The 17,127-nt window shown below is 36.3% G+C and overlaps 1 protein-coding gene across 1 annotated transcript in view; it reads right to left on the bottom strand.

Moving 5' to 3' along the window:
- Positions 1 to 912: 912 nt before the first annotated feature.
- Positions 913 to 17,127, bottom strand: part of GRB14 (growth factor receptor bound protein 14) — a 58,087-nt gene continuing 41,872 nt past the window's right edge. The window contains 9 exon segments of the mRNA XM_030952451.1: positions 913 to 1,466; positions 5,355 to 5,448; positions 9,051 to 9,138; positions 9,231 to 9,288; positions 9,404 to 9,520; positions 11,834 to 11,914; positions 12,484 to 12,579; positions 12,769 to 12,879; positions 13,931 to 14,068. Of these exon segments, the coding sequence (XP_030808311.1) occupies positions 1,320 to 1,466; positions 5,355 to 5,448; positions 9,051 to 9,138; positions 9,231 to 9,288; positions 9,404 to 9,520; positions 11,834 to 11,914; positions 12,484 to 12,579; positions 12,769 to 12,879; positions 13,931 to 14,068 (930 nt within the window). The 3' untranslated portion in view covers positions 913 to 1,319.

The following is a 17,127-nucleotide window of genomic DNA, read 5'->3' as shown; positions in this document are numbered from 1 at the left end:
GCACAGGAAGGGGGAGCTGGATTCAGTGTGATGGCCCATCTTCAAACACTGATTTCACTCCAGCCTTTACCCTTTGTAAAGATACCCAGGACAATGTCCTGAATCTTCTCAACAAGATCAAATCTCTTGGATACCAAAGCATCAGGATGAGGATGCCTCTTTCCCAAGTCCCACTGCACTCGAGTTTTTGTTCAAGGATACTACTGTCTTTCAAAACACAAATACCAAAATTAGTTCCTAATGCTGTGGTGCAAAATTTGATTTGGTGGACTGGCACAGTTCTTTTTAGCTGGAATGTTAGATACGTGATAATCTGTAAAGATTGATTAACTGATAGCTAAACTGACACTTTTATTTTATAATAAATAATAAAATAATCTAGGAACTGACTACAAATAGACTTTCATGAGGTTTTCAGCAAAGTCCGCTGGATTTACCTTTATTTGTAAGTATTGTAAATAACTGATAATTTACAACAATTATAGCATTACTTTTTATTTTTTTTAGGGCAATTGAAATTGATTCCTTCCTGAACTGTGCAAAGATCCACAGTACTTAACAGGTCTTTCTGCCTCTCTTTGTGTCAGAGATTATAGGTATACACTGAACCACATTACACACTACATAATAATTATGCATGTTCATACATTTCACAGCCAAATAAGTGACAGTCCAGCCCTGTATGAAGGTGTAGATTTAGTCATTAGATTAGAAAAAAATCCTTTAAAATATTACAACAAGAATAGCACAACTCAATACAACTGAGCAGTTATAAGTGATTTTAATGATTTTTCACTTTTTGGATATGATAATCCTCAAAGTAGCATTCAAAAATATAGTGCAAAATATTTATTCATTTTATTTACAAATAAAATGTGCAGTTCAGCTTCTGATCCTTGCCACAGTAAATGTTATTCTTTTATGTGATGAACAGAAATTATGAGAAACATTTATAGAGAAAAAAGTTAATTTTAAACCTTAGAACAAAGATCTTCCTTCAGTTATATTTTTGTAGGAGTTACACAATATTTTTCAAAACTGTTTTCAGATGAAAAGAAAACCCAGCAAGTCCAAGACAACACTAAAGAATTACATAGGAAAAATGGTTTTTCAAAACCATAAAGTTAATTTTGCTGTGACAATCACAAAGCAAAGTTCTTATCTACATAGAATATAAATTAATCTTTTTTTTGCGGCTTAAACATAGAATCTTTACAATGCAATGGGGTTTCCCCCCCTTTTTGCTATACAAATTGCCTTTGGGGGAAAAAGTGTACTAGCATCTTCCTTTCTCTCTGATGAAACAACAAATGCTTTGGTTAAAGAGCAATCCGTGCACAATAGTGTTTTAACTTGCAAGGCAGCACTCCTTTATTAAGTTGATAGAATTCCACTAGCTGGATGAGATCAGTAAATCTGGTATGACCATCATCGAGGGTATAGAATAGCTTCCCATCATCTTCCAACTGTAAAAATGGAAAAACAAGATTCAATAAAATCTTCTTTTGCTACGGTATTTTTTTCTGACTTGAATACTTGTTTGAGAAGTGTTCTTACAGACCAACATATTTGTAATCTTACAACTACTGTGAGCAGAAAAAATACAGTGATCATTTACACATCTTAAAGAAAAGATTTTTTTTTAAAAAGACCAATAGGAAAACAATGTATTATTTGACTTCAAGTACACACCTAAAAAGAACAGTTAAATAAGTATAGGAATACTCTTTCTGCATTAATAATACTACTTCATGCCTTTGCTTTAGAATTACAGCTGGGGTTAATACCAATCCTGAGTTCTTACAGAGGAACATGAAGAAACCAAGTTTGAAGTTACTCATAAATTTCAACCCTTGCTCCATTCATTTCCGTGATTTTCTTTCACTTTTGTAAGGTGAGATGAGGCTACACGCCAGCGCAGTGATGTACTGGGTACTATTAACTACACAAGACACTACCCATCACAAGAGGGACATGCTTGCTCCAGCACTTCTTTGTTGTAGGGGGAAGAATTGCTGCAGCTCCAAACACACATTAGCACAGAAATAGAAGAGAAAGAAGAAATTTCAACAGATACCGTGAAAGATTCCTTTTAACTCTTAGATGCTTAAAAATTTGCAATCACTATTTCCCTCTTCTAAGATACTGAATGTTAGCTCTTGCACAATTTGTATTGCACTGCTGACTATATAATTTCTTGATTTAGTTCCTCTACTGCAGATATGTCTAATAAAGAGGATTAGTGAAATAGTGACTACTTGGTATTCATGTAAATATAGGGTGAAAAAATCTACTCAAACTATTTCTAAAAAGAAAAGGGGGAAAAGATACAAGATTGAAAGAGTATTGAACAGAGGATCCTGAGGTAGGGCTAGCATGGAGTAGCAGATGGTGTGCTAGGGAAAGATGCAGCTACCCTACTTGAATACAGGGGAAAGGAGAAGATATAATCAGCTGTCTTACCTGTAATTAAGAAGTTTTATCTGAAGCAGTTGTTGAACTGCTTATGACTCCTCGTTATTCTACCCCTTTCTACCATGACTGGAAGTAGTTTGTAATTTCTTTATTCTCAGACTTTGGTCAAACCAGGTCAAACTCTGCTAGTTAAGGAATTACCAATGTGAGAATGTGTGAACTCCTGTGCTCCAGCCAAAAACCTGAAAATGGATTATCATTCATTGGACATTCTTTATGCATGCAATTTTCCTGCCAACACACTGCAGGCAAGGAGAGTTAACAATTCAAATGTCTGTTATGCTCCTAATAAGTTATTTCCTTGAAAAGAATACCAGACAGATTGCTAATTTTAAAGTTATCAGTATTTTGCAAAGTAAAAACTCATATCAAAGTTCTGTTGCTCAAGAACCTAGCATCTTCTGCAAGCTAAGAAGGTTGTTAGGAGAAAACATTTATTAGAAAAAAATAGTACCAGAACTGTATATAAACTCTTCATCTTTCCCATGGATAAAATTTCAGGACAGAATCCATTGAAGTGAACTTGCATCAGCTCAGAGTGCAAAGGCTGAAAAATACCTTTCAACTAACAAGCTCTCCAATTTTCATAGTACAGGATTCCAAATGTATCCCAAGGTTTCCTTCTGAACTTTTTACAATCTATTCCACCTGCAATACCTGTTGCACAGGTTGCCAATGTTAACACAAGGCACCTGTTTACATGGGTGGGGCATGAACTAGCAAGCTGCATACCCTGTCTAAAAGGGGACATTTTGAAGTGCAGCATAACCTGAAGCAACCTAAAATACAAGAGAAAAATAATTCATTTAGAGATTGGATTGTTTTTACCTTGTAAAAAGGCTTTGTAAATTACATTTATTTGTTTATATTTAGTAAGAAAGTTTGCCTTTACAATGGCTGGAAACAGGTAAGTGTTTAGAACAGTAGAATTTGAAATTCAAAGAGGTAACCTTGATCTTCAACTAATAAGCTATGACTTTACTACAGTAATATAAAATGCCTTGTTTCTTAGAAAATGATCACTTCATTTAGATCAGCAGCAACTGGAACCAAAACCCTTCCTCCCTTAAACAACAATTTTCTGAAATCTTTAAAGGACACTGTTCTAGCAAAACCAGAGCACATTTAAGTCAGGGTATTGAGAATGCAATGAGGGTACTGAATGCAACCAGAAACTGACAGAAAGGAATATGCCAATATTTGGGGGACAACAGCTTCCATGCTGACTCTGTCTGGATTAAGCTGATCTCATCATGATTTATTTTTTCTGGCTGCTATCATAGGAGAAATTGCTTTAGTTAAAAAACAATTCAAGTAAGTCAAGTTTTGCAATGAAGTGATACAGGTCTTCTCGATGAACAGCATGGGAAATGTGCCCCAAGTCTGTAGACAACTACATCAAAAATAAGAATTCCTGGTTCATCCAAAGATTCCACAACAGGAGAGCAAGGTTTTAGCACATTCTAATGAAGGGAAGAAGAGAAACATACATTTCAGAGGAAACTGAAGATAACTGCAGTGTCCGGCTACACCTGCACTTAGAGAAGAGAGGGTCTGTTTCATGATAGGGAAAGGGAAAGTGGTCTCCTAAATTTGAGAGTTAAAGGACATCCCAATGAACTAGAATCATATACTCTTTGTATGGGGTTTAGAAGGTTTTCTAAACCACACAACAATTACACCAAAGTAAATACTAGAAGTGACTACAGTCAATGAATGCACAGAGATCTTACACCTGGGATTCGTATCAAGGATTATATGTTGATGATCCCGTGGGATCCAGTCCATAATTATCACTTTTGGATGAAGGAATCCTCCATATTCTGTACCTAAACACAACAAAATCCTGGACAATTCTTATAGCTAATCTGATCAACTTCTTTCCTCCTCTCAAATAATGCTTCAGTTTTATTCTACATGAACTTTTTTTAGTAGAGAATATTAGCTACAAGCCCTAGGTAAGGCATACAGAAATTTGGTGAATGATCAGAGCGAATCAACAGACAAAGAAAAAAAAATAGTGCCACTAATTTCTACTGAGAAACAGCAGAATCTGCTAGAAACTTCAGCAGGAAGATACATGGAAGCTAGAGTATTATCTGGTCTGGAAGAAAGGTTCTTGTAAAGAGAGATAAAAAAGCTCTGGGTCTGCTCAGTTACGTCAAGCATCTGTGGCCAAAATGCAAAATGCTCAAGTATTTCTCTACTCAAGAGATGCAGCAGGTAAGGAAACCCACATAAACCACCTTTTGAGAGAGTGGAAGCAATGAGGATGGCTAACCATTCTCTCAGGATAACTGGACAGTATGTTCAATGAAAACTAACAGAAATATGATTTCAGCTTAGTAACTTCCAGCTTACATATAAAGCAGCTGGACTAGATAATGATTTTTTTGTTGTTGTTCCTCTGAATATACCACAGTAACAAGAGAGGTCAACAAAATATGTCTGACTACAAATATTGAAAATATCCTTAACAGAAGACTCAGTGAGATATGGACACATGATGGAGGCAGTCCAAAACAGATGACTTAGAAATTGTGTACATACTGAAAAGTAAAAGGAAACATGAACTCTCTTAATACATGATTTTCATGCCATCAGGGTTGCTTCTATTCCAGTTGAAACAGATTTGTTTAGTTTTTCAAGAAACTTTTTAGGATTTCATAATACTAGTCAAGCTTTAGAACAAATCAAACAGCAAAGCTCAAAAACATTCAACTCTACTAAAGAATACTAATTATATTTAGTGATGCAGGTATGATGTTTACATCTCCCATAAAACAACAAAAGAAGAAAAAATCCATCCATATTCTACCACAGTTCTTCAATTTTTTTGGTTTTACAACTCCATGTATAAACTGAAAAAACTTACTTACTGGTACAATTTGAAAATGTTTTATTTTTAATCCATGACTCAGTGACAATACAAAAGTTTTGGGGTTACTTTGGCTATCACGTACCAGGAATACCCTAAAAGAGATCAAAAAGTTTCAAAGTAAGAACATTTGAAATCCTTTTATAAACATCCAGTTAAAACTGTTCTAAATTCATTACAGCAAGTATTAGTGAAAAGCATAAATAATATCAATTATATAAGTTAGGCTTTTAATCAGTATTTCTTTGCAAATGTGTCACTGGGAATACTTTCTCTTAAGTTCTTCTTCACCTTGTCTATTATGTGAAAAACATGCATTCTCAGAATAAATGACACTGTAGGCGTTAGTTTTTACACTGCATAGAATTACAATACATTTCTTCAGACAGAAAAGCACCCTCAAAGTTTGTGCTTTGAACAAAATTTTTCTTTGGACTCTGACTAGAGAAAACTTGAATTTTCTAAATCACAAGCATTTTAAGTAAAATTCAAAAGGTAGTTCAACAGGAATTTTACAGAAAAGGTAATGTAAGGCACACCAGAATGTTCTTCACTTCTGGCCAATCCTTACAAATGCACGCTCATTTCTGCACAGCAGCAAAATTCCCAACAAGACAGAGCAACACACTGCTTGCTTTATGGAATGATTATTCAAATAATTACACTCTGAATGGCCAACAGTGCCACTGCAACTAAAATTCACTGATAACTTATTCCAACCAGAGCATGGACAAACATAACTTTGCCATAGCCCTGGTAGAATAATTTGGTAAAGACAAAGGACGATTACCAGCATGACACAGTTTTTTCTGAAGCACCTGGCTTGGAATATTGGCAAAGAACAGTTTGGAGGACAGGGAAGAACCTCGTAGATAGCTTTGGAATGGAGAGAGTCTGAATTGCTTGTACTGAGCAGCTCTGCAACAGGTATAGCTGACTAATGCACCAAAGAAGGGAAATGGATGGACAGCCACTGGCAAGCATGCTCCTCTTTCAGGACAGAAATGGGCAAAATGGACTTGCAGGTTTCAATCAAGTGAGCATTAGTGACCACCTAATCATAACTGTCTGCCTCACCACACACCAGAACTGAGAGCCCGGGTACTACATGAAAAGAAAGAATTTCAAGGGGAAAAAAAACAGCCAAAGGTTTGCAGTGGATTTTCACTGACTTCCAGCATGGATTCAAAGTACTAATTTCATTATCCAAGTTTTTAAGAGTTCTATTTTTACATAGTAAGAAAATTCCTGGAATTAAGGAACTTGGAGTCCATGCTCATTACCGTTTCTGTCAAAATGCCTGAGCCCCGTTACTGACGCAGTTCCCGCCGAGGGCCGCTGCCAGCCCAGCGCCCGGCTCGGCCCGGCTCGGCTCGGCAGGGGCAGCGGCAGCGCCGGCAGCGCGGGCTCCGCTCAAACCGGCTCGCTCCCACCACCTAGCGGGCTCTCACCCTCCCGGGACACGAACGGCGCTGCTCACAGCACTCACAGATCCTGTGCACTGAATTCCATATTTTATATGTTTGTCATCAATGATGGGCACTCCATTTTTTTTTTTCAGAAAAATGACACTGTAGGAATGTGCCACTTTGTAGATATCCAACATGGAGTCTCTATACCCAGTTACTAGGATCCACATTTAATGATACACAATGTAATCACTTTTACTAGTTCTCATTCATCAGTTCTTTTAAAGTACATTTTCTTACTTCTTTCCTGGTTTTGTCACAAATATAAGGAACATTTCTTCTCCTTCAGATAAAAAGATCTTCATTATTTTCTAAAATAATCACAATTACCTACTTTAGTTGTCAAAGAACCTTTAAAATTTTTGTTATGACAAAAGGACTGTAGTTCACAGAATCTCAGAAATGCTAGCTGCAAAGAGCTTTTTAAACATGCTGGACGACTCCAGTCCACTTCTCCCTCATGAACTTCTCTGAATGATGAGCTGGACTTTTTCCGGGGCCTTTTGGTAATGCTCTTATCCCTTTCATCAACTATTTATCACCGAAAAGACTTCAAATATATTTTAGGTGGTAAAATACAAAATCTACAATATTACCATATGAACTTTTTTAAGAAAGTTGGTTTAACACTAGATCAAAAAACTTTCTTCCTTCATAACATGCCTTAAGATTGTTGCTGTCTCCCTAATTCTGTTATTGGGCTATCCAAATTCTAGAACTACTGTAGCTAGTTTATATAACTGCCTCCTTGTCTTCTAAAAGCCATCATGAAAAACATATTTGCTGGTACATACAGTATTACAGAAGCCCTACTCCCTTGTCATATATGCATGAGAACTACTTGCTCAGGATCACCTTAAAAGGGTCAATATGGATTATTTTCTCTGCCCTTACTCCCAGAAACTAAAGTCTTATTTTTCCTGTTAAAAATGGCTGCATTTCTGGTGATAATTCATGCTTTCAGCTCATCTAAATGATGTCACATGATGTCATGTGTTCATTACTCTACTGTAACTCCTGAATATGTATCTGACAGCATATGAGCACTACCAGTGTTCTAAATAATTCTAGATAGTCCACACAAAAGTTTCATCCTCCTCAAAATCCCACTGCAAAGCTATGAATGGCTCCAAGAATATAACAAACAACACTGTACTAAACCAATGCTATCAAGGTATTCACTTTCTCATTTCAGTGTGTGTGTAAGAAATACACTGAAAGATGCATCAGGCCTAGACTGACATCCTGTTCAGAAATATATGTTGGATTCATCCCCATGTCCTGTCCCTCTTCTAACAAGTGCAAAAATAAATGCAGAGCACAGAACCAGCTTCAAGATGATAAGCCAGGCTTAAAAACAAGACCCCAGAAATTAAAAAAAAAAACAAAACAAAAAACCACAAAAGTGGAAGTCCAATTAACCATCCTTGCGCTGGGTTTGTCTCTCTTTCTTTCCCTTTACTTTTTTTTTTTCCTGGAGCCCTTTCTGTAGATGTAGAAAACAATATTACAACATACTTAATCTAAAACGGAAGGAATTTAACCAGCAATCTGATGATCCAGGTACTTAACTGGAAATAGACTCAAGGAAACTGAGATTTTTATGGAATTACTCGTTGAATGAAGGAGGCCCAAGTTTACATTTAATACAGGACTAAGGATAAAATTAGAGGAATGAAAAGTAGAAGGATTTGAACACAAAATGCCAACTCACTTTGTCATTTTTAAAATTAATATTTAAATGAAATATTAAAAAATGTGTCTTATCCTGACATTTATTGTTTGCTATTAAGGGATGACATAATTTTTAGTCAATTAATGAGAAATAAGCATACTTTTTTTTTCAATGTCTGTCTCTGCACAGTTCATCTTAGAGTACTGTTTTCAGGCTTTCTTTCACTCTTTCATCACTAATAGAGATACATAAGAGTGGTGCTAAGGCTGACAGCTCCAGAGAATCCTGTGCAAAGACACAGCTCTAGTGCTTGGTTCTGAATGGACACAATTAATCAGTCAGTGACAGAATCTAAGTTCTACATCACCATTTGATGGTTTCCAAATGATCTAAAATAGGAACCAACTGCTCCCCAGACAGCCCTATATAAAAGAATGTTTATTCCTATTGGGCAAGTGCAAACTCCTTGCTCCACCTCCCCCAGTAAGAGGCTCATGAAAGCAGGAGTTGTTGGCTAGAAACATGTCTCAGAGAAGTTATAGAATTAACTTACCCATCTACAAGTCCATGCTGCAAAATAAGTCTCTGAGCCTCTTCTCTAGAGATTTTATGATGAAACCATGACTGAGATCTGTGTATAGCTGTAGAAAAAAAGATCAGTGAAAAAACATTTTCCCTTTATTGAAAGAACCAGTTATTGCATTTGTCTGGCAAAGAATTAACTCACACATACCCATATTAGACATGGCAATAGGACTACCATGTGAGTTGAGTCGGAGACACCCTCTCCTCTGTATGAGAGAGAAGCAAAAATGTGACTTCAAAGCTCTTTTGTTAAAAAAACAAACAAAAATAAACCCCACCAAACCAGAAAATACTATTCTGATAAATCAAAGGTATTTATACCCGCCATGCTAATCCTTCTTCAACTGCAACTGAAAGGGCTTCTGTTGGATTTTCTATAATTCTGCTTCTGTGTCCTGAGAAATCCATTGCTACTAAAGAATTTTCTGAAATGCTTCTCTGCAACAAAGAAAAATAAATTTAGTTTGCTCACTTTTTACAAGATCCATCATTTAAAAGCAAGCTTCTGAGAAAACATTATGTTTTGTAAGTGATATTTCAAGTATTGGCAGTGTTTCTCAACAGAGCCAAACTCATTTTACCCTAGGGAGGATTTATAATTCCAGTATGCTGCTGCAAAGCTCAATTTTACAGTCTGGCTGGACAGACCATCTTTTTGCATTACTGCAATGGATGACAAATATATCACTTTACCATAAACTGTATTTATATTTTTAACTATAACTAGCCCTTTCCATGTCAAAACAAGTCAGGAAACTGTTATTAAGATGTCCAAGTAACAGGGAAAAAAAGGTAAAAGACAAAATTATTATACATAATGATCCAATTAAAAATATTCAAAATATTTCATTAGAAATATGTCAGATTTATATGTTTGCTATATAAATTTCCATATTTTTATTTTAGTTTACCATATTTAAGCATTGAAAACAGCAATTTCTATGAAGTATAACTTCTATTTTAATACATCACTTCTAACTCTAATCACAGACTCAATAACTGCAGCATCTGTTACAAAAAATGCTTGTGTTTTTTTCTCTCAGTGAAGATCAATTTTGTAACAACAGAGTAAGAACATTGAGGTTTGACAAAACAGTCCTAAAAATCACCAAAATGTTTCTCAGAAACCAAGGTTTACACAATCAGGTTTTATAAGAATTGTGATGGCTCAAATGTTGCCAAGCACTGGAATATCTAACAAATAAAAGAGTATTCTATAGGTTAAAGCAACATCTGGACACAAGAGGCCCAGATTTCTGTGGGGTTAGCAAATCTTCCCAGTCCAAAACCAGAGCAGCTCTGGGTTTTTTGGGGGGTTTTTGGTGGTGGTTTTTTTTTTTTTTTTTCTTTTGGTTTTTTTTTTGGTTTTTTTGTTTTGTTTTGGTTTGGTTTTTTTTTTTTTTTTGCTTGGTTGCAATAATGAATATAACTAAAAATGGAAGACAGCAATTCTGCAGTTCACTGTACACTGTAGACTAAGGTCTATCTGAGTAACTGTAACCTGTAAAGAACTTTGCAAAACTAAAAAATAAGGGCAAATGAAGAGAAAATGTTTGCCTCTTGCAGGGTGGAGGGAACCCTCTGTAGCTGACATGGTTGAGAAATGAAGGAATGTGAAACGTGGAAGTGGCTCCCTTACGAAGTACGTTCATCAGCGTGTGCACTTAATCCGCAATGATTCAATTTGCTGTTTTATTCACGAGTTATACATGAGTAGAAAAACAGTGGGGATAGATTCTGCCTGTTAGAAGCTATGGGAACTAAAATGCACACAACAGTGAAAGAGAAGACAATCAGTAGTGGCTCCCTGATCCATCAAAGAGCAGCAGCTGGCTATTGCAGTAGCTTCACAGAACACAAACTAAGGCACAGGCAGCATATTAAGCACATGCTTAATAAGCCATGCTTATTAGCAAGATCACTGAAAACTACTTTTATGAATACCTGTGATAGCAAATGCATTTTTAAGGCATTTTATCAGCAAGAACTATAATAAATGCTATAAAAAATTCACCATAAAATCATTGTCACAGATCTCGGCAATAAGTAATTTTTATCCAATTTAGCCAAAAACAAAACACAAAAGGGATATAAATCATCTATGAAAAAGTCTGAAATCAAATGACTCATAAAGAGCTGAGATAATGTAAGATATAAAGAAATGGACAACCTCATCCAATCCCAACTATCCTACTGAGAAGAAGGACACAATATCTTGTATAGGCTGCTTTTCTCCAGAACGGGAGAAATTTGCCAAATTATGGTTTTCCCCCAAAGTCTGGTCAGTATTACACCAGCTCAAATTCATCTCAAGTACTTAGTATTTTATATTTAAAAAAAAAAAAATAAAAGAGTAAGTATACTGAAAGAGTAAGTATACTGAAAAGGATTTGTTACAATCTTCTTTTTCATCAGTATGTGTAACCCTAAACCATTTGCTTCTCTTTTAATGCATTTATGGTCCTGCTGCTTTATTTTCAAAATCTTCTTTCCATTCAACAGCAATAAGCCAATGAACTCCCAAAATACTGAAGATTTTACAAAGAGAAAATCTTTTAACTCATTTGTTCTAAGAAAGGAAAATAATTAATTAGCTCTCTAGTCAACCCTGGCAGCCCTAAATATTTCGGCAAGCGTTGGCACATGCAAGGTTTTGAAGGAGCAGGTCAGTATTGTAACTGACACAAGTTACTTGAAAAGAGCACAACGGCAGAAACATGTATTTATTCATGGAGCTGCTGTGGGACATACCATAGGTGTTATATTCAAAGGGCTGCAGCCACTTCTACCTTGATATGGTTGCATGTAATTCTGATACAGCTGCATCCCATACTAAAACCAGAAAATAACATGGTTAGCATTTTAAATTATAAACCTAAGCCAAGTAAGGTTTTTTTCCAGATGAAAAAGATAGCACACGCTCTTTTTTACCATAAAAAACCAGGGAGAAAAGCTGTTAGGGCTAAGGAAATGTACATCATCACTGTTGCTGCTGCCTTTATAAATGTACACTTTGCATTAAATACTACCCATTTAATACACCAACTTGCCTGTTCCTATTTTGTCACAGTCACATTTTAAAAGCATTAAAGTTCCCTTGTTGTGTATTCTTGTCACTTTGTTCAACATTACTCAGCAATCTCACTGAATTCAACATGGTTACACAGAAGCATACGCTTAATGTTAAATATTTTCAGGACTGAGGCATCATTCCATCCCTTAAAATGATTCCAGGATTTGAACTCTCTCTTCTTGTGGGGATGAAAAAAAATTTTTTTCAAAGTACAAAATTGATACTGCTATTGCATGGGAACCTAAAATGATGTTATCTCTCTACTCACAGCATCAAAATATCACATAGCACACTTAAGCAAGAAGTTAACTCAACACAGAAAAATTACCTTGAGTAACCTAATTGCTGTCATCCAACAGGTCCTACTTTGTTCATCATCTGCACAGAGCTGTTTCAGGTCTCTGGTTCCTCCTGATTTGTTAGGCTAGAAGGCCACAGCACATTTTTTTAGCATTAAAGCATATCTTGAAGATAATACCTGTTGAAATAAAAGCCACTAATTCTCCTATTTTATAACAGACAGCTGAATATTGCTTTCAAAGCCTTAAAGAAACTTAAGCTTACCTAAAAACTGTGGCTTGCTTTAATATGTATCAGAATAATAAGCTTGTACCTTAAAGCAGAATCCATAGTTTGTTGGCGCTCCAGAAATCTTTTTGCCTGTTAAAGACATGTACATATCACTATTGCTGAATTCACAGAAAAACTGCAGATGCCTTGGCTCCTAAAAAGAAAAGTAATGTAATACCGTTAGACTACTTTTAGCCAGCCTCTCCAGATAAGAAACTTGGAAGAATACAGTAGTTATCCTGTTCCAAAATACAGTCTTACAAACTGCAGTTTTAAACATGACATCATGAAGTCTAAAAAGAGGCAACTCAATATTCATTTCATAATGCAGAGGAAAAAGAAATCAAATCAGTTAAAGAGTTTATTCTTCCAGAGGGGAAAAAACCCCCAGACTACAAGTTATATAATTTCTGAGAAAACTTCCACTAGATTCAAGCAATAATAAAATTAGAGTAGGAGGCAAGTTTTGAGAGCAGTATGCGTTTCAAACATCAAAACAAAATAAACTTTCATAAACTGAAAAACAACATACTGTTATAATTATTGCCCAGTACCATTTCTAACCATTATCTCTATCCACTAAGTTAATTATGGAAGGAAGCAAACAAAAGAAATTTGCCAAAGGATACAAACCAGCTCAATGGAAACTTTGGCAGGTAATTACAGAAAATCCAAAACATGAATAAACATTGATTTGAGTAGTTTATGTAAAACGTTTCTCAACTCCAATGTTTAATATGATAAGGCTTAAAGTACCACCACCAAAAATTTGAACTGGTAAAATGAAAAACTGTCCAGTGACAAATTTTGAGAATTCCCAAATTTATCTGTAAAAAATATTATTTTATGTAATTAATTACTATATCCGCTTTTCAAAACATCTACTTATACTTCAGAAGTTTAACTAGTATCTGATAATTTGTTTTAACAGGGTATTCTGTTATGAGAAATACCAAGCAGAATGAAGCAAACATTTTAGGCAAAAAGAAACCAGAGTTTCTAAGAAAACACCTTCCCTGTTTTATATCTCCATATCTCTCTAGATTTTATCTATAATAACTAGATTTATTTTTTGCTTTCTTTATCACTCTAAGTTTAATTATTTGGTTATAAATTTTGTTTGTTATTATTACAACAAATGATACATACATACATATTTGCTCTGACTTCACAGTTCTTGCTCTCTGTCTTTTTTTTCCCCTTACCTTAGATGTACCTTTAGTGGAAAAATAAAGGCCAGATCTTCTCAAAAGAAAGTACAATTTTTTCCATGATTTTTTCCCCTGTTCCTTTGCATGCAAATAACCATGAATCTCAGGATATGTGCTGGAGCTAAGGAACATCTGAAAGAAAGTATTAGACATGCATTTTTCTTTTCCTCAGAAATCAGCTTTGTGTTTCATTAACATACTCAGGGCTAAGGGAAATAACTCCTAAATACACTCTCACACCACAGTAATTCAGTTATGATCACATCTATTCTCATCAACTGCACCTCTCATTTAAGGCATGTAAGAATGTTACATAACTCCAAGGTATGCTAAGCAAGTTACATATTTATATGGAACCATATGGTTTGAAATGAGAGCATTACTTCTGCAGTATGTGAACTTCTGCAACTAAACCAGTATAAGAAGTACTGATCCCATGCCTCAGACCCTATTTATATAAAACTGCTAATCAGTGCTAACAACAGAAGAAAAAAATTACGTCCCTCCCCTCACCCACCATGTTACAAACCAGAGAAATTAACTGACTTGAGTTAAAATTAATTCAGCAAACCACAAACTCTGAATTACAAAACCATGCAGGTCAGGCAGATGTTAGCATTTTCAAAAGTGGGGAATAAAGGGCTTTGCATCTTAAAGGTGCTTAAGGAGGAGCTTTAGTTGAACCAAAACCAGAGAGACTGGGCCAGTCCCCAAGACAGCTCCTGCCTCTACTCAGGATATTCAGTGACTTCTCTTCAGCCATTTCATCAGACATTGTCAGAGTGCAACACAGCTCTTATTTTGCTGAGGCTTTGACAGTTCTACTCAGTCTTGCTGCAGAAGTACCCACTAAAGGTGAGCAACCATGTTAACTTTACCCTAATTCCATGTAATGCATTCATTTTTATCACTCTTCTTCCAATAACACTACTCAGAACTATGACACTAAACATATTAACTCAGAATTCTTCTATTTCTGTATATGCCACAGAATCTGTTATTTCTGAGCTCTTCTAGGAACCTTGCCCCAGGACTGGTCTGTGGTATCATAAATTCTGTCAAGGCTTACATAGAGGTATGGCACAAAGGATTTTCTGGTCGATATCTGCAGTTTTCATTGCTGAATTTTCCTCCTACACACTTCTATTTCCAGAAAATCTTATTTCAGGAGTGAAACAACAGATTACAAGGCAAGAGATGCACTGGCCAGTACTGGACTCCAGCAGAATGAAACAGTGAATGTTATTTTGGAAGCACACCGAGTTCTCTGGCCACTAAATAATACAGTCCAACCAAGATATACAAGGTTTCTTTGACTTTTATTGTTTTCCTGCCTTGCAGTGAGATGCCTGAGTACCAGCTGCAGACCAGCCTGAGCTGGTGTGAATGCAATAACATGAGCAGGGCTCCACTGGCCAGGGCAGTGCCCCAGCCCACCACCAGGACTGCATTATGGGCAGCTTCACTGCTATTCACCTGAACAGCTCAATTACAGCAAGCCTAGGTACATCTAGCTACACGTGCTGCTGGCACACAGCTGTGTGCAAATGCAGTTAAAGCTATTTTAGCCACACTGAAGCAGATGGGTAGGTCTTGGTACATGTTCTGGCTGTTCATCTTCCCTTTTGCCATGTACTAACAGGTTCACTGGTGGGAAATATGCAGGCTCAACTGAAAAAGTATAAAATCCATAAACAAAGTCAAATTAAAGCCTTAAGAAAATCTAAACAAGCCAATGTATGCAAAAACAAAAGAGCATCTTTTTAGGCTTTAATGTCTCTGCTGAAACTAAAAGGAGTGGTTGGCTTCCTGCCTGCACAAGTGTCTTCCCCAGCATTTCTGCCATAAGAGCTTCAAACCAGAAATGTTGTCATGAAAAACACTTCTCTTACTCAGCAGACCAAAGTGGAGGAGCAATACAATGCTAAGCTTCGACAGTCACTGTTGTACCCATGCTATCAATTAAAATAAAGTAGCAGTAATGCTAGGAAAAAGGTAATCTTAAATCCATCTTTTCCTTTCTAAGGAAAGACAGCTGAGGACTATGTGAGAAAATAGAACATGAACAAGCTGTAGTCAAAACCATTAACTGTCAGAAGGATGAGCAGTAAAAATATTTCAGAGTGAGAACTGAATGTCTGTAATAAATGCCAAAAATGAATTATAGTAGGAAAGAAAATTTCCTTGTTTTTTATTTCAGTTTGCTTTTTGTTGGGGGTTTTTTGTTGCCCCTTGTTTTGTTGGGTTTTTTTTAATAGAGATACATATAAGTTTGTTACAGGAAGGAATGGATCCTGATCCCTGTTTATGCAGATAAAAATAAGAAAAATCCTTAGTACTGGAAGAAGAGGGGAGAGCTAAATGATAGTACACTGCAGACAGGGACTACTGGTCACACAATATGTAGAAATAAACTTGCACCCTCTTCCCCACACCGTGAAATATATACCCTGATAAGCAGAGTGGTGTCAAATGCCACCATGTCCTTCAGCTGCTGATATAGACAGCACTGAGGAGTTCAAACATATGCAGTGTTTCAGGGAGTTAAAGAAGCCATCATTATACTAGACTTTGTGAATCATGTTGAATTTGATGACTGATTTCTTCGAAGATGTGATGACAGCTAGCCATGATTCAGACCAATACTACTGGGAATGAGCAGGATTTTTACCCTGAACTTGCTGAAAAATTTTGGGAGCACCAAGTAACTCTAGTGAAGAATTGATTCTGAATCTCAGTATTGTCCCCTATAGACTTCAGTCCACCTGAAAGGTTTAGACTGGGAGGCCAACAAAACCTAGAGTGGAAGACAGAGTAAGGCAATGGGGAGATTAAAACAACATCCAGGAGACTGGCAAGAGACTGAAATGCAGTGCAGGTCTGCTTCAGCCCAAAGCCTGGAATGGCAGTCATGTGAGAAACTGGTCAGGGAAAGAGGGACTTGCTATGGCAGAGAGATTAAAGAAATTGAAACCTGGCTCTTAATAATGATCTTAAAATTGTCATACCATGTTAATTTTTGACATATAGTAAAACATCCAATTTGCAAAAACAGCCTAAAGCAAGTTCCAAATGACCCAGACTGCCTGCCACTACACATGCACATACAGCAGTGTGTCTCAGAGCTGCCATACCCTGATCAATACAGTGACACACCTCCTCTGTAGGCTAATCAATGGCAGCAATTAAAC

Source organism: Camarhynchus parvulus, chromosome 7, assembly GCF_901933205.1.
Source record: "Camarhynchus parvulus chromosome 7, STF_HiC, whole genome shotgun sequence".
Lineage (NCBI taxonomy): Eukaryota > Metazoa > Chordata > Aves > Passeriformes > Thraupidae > Camarhynchus > Camarhynchus parvulus.
This window is presented reverse-complemented; position numbering and strand designations above follow the sequence as displayed.